Source organism: Trypanosoma rangeli, assembly GCF_003719475.1.
Source record: "Trypanosoma rangeli strain AM80 chromosome Unknown Tra_15.4_contig_00001, whole genome shotgun sequence".
Classification (NCBI taxonomy): Eukaryota; Euglenozoa; class Kinetoplastea; order Trypanosomatida; family Trypanosomatidae; genus Trypanosoma; species Trypanosoma rangeli.
In genome coordinates this window covers 151,550-154,389 of record NW_021705745.1, presented here as the reverse complement: position 1 = coordinate 154,389, position 2,840 = coordinate 151,550, and the positions used below count along the sequence as shown (strand labels likewise).

The 2,840-nt window shown below is 52.0% G+C and overlaps 2 protein-coding genes across 2 annotated transcripts; both read left to right on the top strand.

Moving 5' to 3' along the window:
- TraAM80_00076 (uncharacterized protein) lies at positions 1–298 on the top strand (the record flags this gene model as incomplete). The annotated part of the gene is made up of 1 exon (XM_029377171.1): positions 1–298. A coding segment is annotated over one exon (298 nt), but the record flags the coding sequence as incomplete, so codon positions are not given.
- A 570-nt stretch (positions 299–868) lies between these two features.
- On the top strand, positions 869–2,284 carry TraAM80_00075 (succinyl-diaminopimelate desuccinylase-like protein; the record flags this gene model as incomplete). The annotated part of the gene is made up of 1 exon (XM_029377170.1): positions 869–2,284. One exon carries the CDS (start codon positions 869–871, stop codon positions 2,282–2,284), a length of 1,416 nt encoding a protein of 471 aa, XP_029243060.1.
- Between the last annotated feature and the right edge of the window lie 556 nt (positions 2,285–2,840).

The window sequence follows — 2,840 nt, the reverse complement described above, 5'->3', positions numbered from 1 at the left end:
CGCCTGCGCATGGGTCAAGGATGTGTGGTCCCACAATCTTCCACAGGGCCACGAGCGCCCTAGCAGGAGGCGTTGTGACAGTGCGAACGCAGTGTGCGGGCTTTGCGCTTGGGCTGGCAGCGCCCGAAGCAATGGGTGCGGATCAGTGGGGCAACCGAATTGCCTAGAACATGCGTCACTACGGTGGGAGCGCAACAGGTGCTTACTGAGAAGTATGGGCTGCTTTGGGCGCTGCGCAACCGCGGGACAAAGACAGTTGCACTGGGCTACAAAACTGTGCGGCACCGTCCGCGGGTAAAAGTCCTGCCGGAATTAAGCAATGTGCTGGAGGGGAATGGAGAGGGCGTGTACAATTTGCTGACGGATATGGAACTTCGGCAATGCACCAGTTGCACGGCGACCTCGCGAGGGCAGCCCGGTTGTCTATGGCCAATTGGAAAGTACGGCTTCCGACTGGCAGAATGATTGGCCGCTGGTGCCGTTGCGCTGGCGGTGTCCCCACATGATGCGGAACTCGTTGATGGCGACCTCTTGGGAAAAATGAGGATAAAGTGATTCTGTTAAAGAAAAAAAAATGCACCTATAATTTCACAGTTGTGTACTGGACAAATACAACATTTTTGCTTGAGGAACTCCTTGGGGCTTTCCGTGTTGCGCGCGATGGAGGTAAAGGGTGAGAGACGTGTTGGCGTCTAAGTTGTGGTTTTGTTTGCCTGGTTGCAAGGACTTGCGGTTTCTGTGCGTGTGCATGGTGGGCTTGTATGTGCCTCTACATTGTCTTGGTGCCTTCTTCTTGCCATCGTCATACGTCGTGCGGTGGTAATTAAAAAAGCAAGTGAACGATAGAAAGTTGTGAAATTGAGGCATAATGGCGGTTGATTGGGCGGCTGTGAAGCGAACCATCAATGAAGAATGGGACAAGACGGTGCTGCCTGCTCTCTCCGCATACATTGAAGTTCCAAACCAGACGCCTCTTTTTGATCCGGAATGGGCCACCAACGGCTTCATGGAAAAAGCCATGAATGTCATGCTGGAATGGGTGAAGGGCCAGGGCATCAATGGCCTAAAATATGAGCTTCTGGAAGAGAAGGGTCGGACCCCGTTTCTTATTTTGGAGGTTGAGGGCACGAAACCCACAAAAAAGGTGTTGCTCTACGGTCATATGGACAAGCAGCCGCCTCTTCTTCCATGGAGTGAGGGCCTTCATCCCTACAAGCCTGTGTACCGCGATGGAAAACTGTATGGCCGAGGCGCCGCCGATGATGGCTATGCGATATTCTCAGCGGTGAGCGCCTTGGTGGCACTACAAAAGCACGGAATACCGCATGGACAAATCGTCGTAATCATTGAAGCGTGTGAAGAGTGCGGAAGTCCCGATCTCTCCTATTATATGGAACGGCTCAGTGACCGTATCGGAGATGTGGATCTTCTTATCTGCCTGGACAGTGGGGCTATGTCCTACGACAAGGTGTGGTTAACCACTGCGCTGCGAGGTGCTCTCTGTAGCACCCTCACTGTTGAGACCCTGAGTGAAGGGATGCACAGCGGTGTCTCTGGTGGTGTGGTCCCAGACACATTCCGCATTGCCCGTCAGTTGCTTGATCGCCTTGAAGATCCCATAACGGGCGAAATAAAGCTCCCTGAGGCGCATTGTGTCATTCCGAAATCTGTTGTGGAGGACATGGAAGTCATGAAGGAAGTCAATTTCAAGGAACTGTTTGCGCTGCTACCTGGTGTCTCTACCGAACCAGGTGACAATGCCGAACTGGCTCTGCGTAACTTTTGGAAACCTTGCCTTACCGTGACGGGGGCCGACCTTCCTGATCCCGCCGTAGCAGGCAATGTGATTCGCGCAAAAACGTCGCTGCGGCTTTCAATTCGTCTCCCACCCTTGGTGGACACCGAAACCGTTTCCAATGCATTGAAGAAACTGCTTGAGGCAAACCCACCATATGGTGCCAGGGTTGTTTTTAAAGCAGATGGTGCGGCGTATGGATGTGTAACGCCAGAACTCAAGCCGTGGCTTGTCAAATCCCTAACTGAAGGAAGCATGCAAGCGTTTGGCAAACCATTTGCAACGCAGGGCGTGGGTGGTTCTATTCCGTTTATTGCAACGCTTATCAAGCAATTCCCAAAGGCCCAGTTTGTGGTTACGGGTGTGCTTGGGCCCAAGAGCAATGCACACGGACCAAACGAGTTTCTGCATGTGCCTTTCACAAAGGGTCTGACCTTTTGCGTCACTCGCATGTTGGCCGACCACTTCCATGCCGCGTCGAAGGTGTAGAAGTGAAGAAGAAAACGAGAGAGAGAGAGAGGGAGATAATGTTGTCGTTGGCCTTGTTGACTAACTCATTAGCCGTTTGTTGTAAATTTCTCTAGGGAGGGAGTGGGGGTAGGGTAAGGATGGAAGAACCGCTTATGCCAAGACGAGAGGCATTCTTTAAGGGTTGGCTTACCTGTTTCCTTCCTAATACGGCTCTGATATTTTTTTTATTTTGTGTTGTAGGGCAGGAGTGATGGCGTGATATATTTTTAAGATATAAACAAATATGGGTAATCCATTGAGCACGTTTATTTTCTGGGATGTTCTCCCGCCGGGTGTAAAGGTTCAGCAAATATGGGAAAAGGGGAGCCGGCAGTGCCGCGCACCATTTGCGGCAGCTGCGTTTGCCGGAAACTCTCTGGAAGGTTGCTGTGGGGGGAGAGCGCCTCGCGGGGCCAGCGCGGGGCTATTTTTTTTAACGCAGGAACTCGGTGTTGTTGCTGTTTTTCCCTTTATAATTTTTTTTTCAGGCGCACAAGGGGGGCTAGGTGTGTGCTTCCGGCCGGAGCTTCACCCC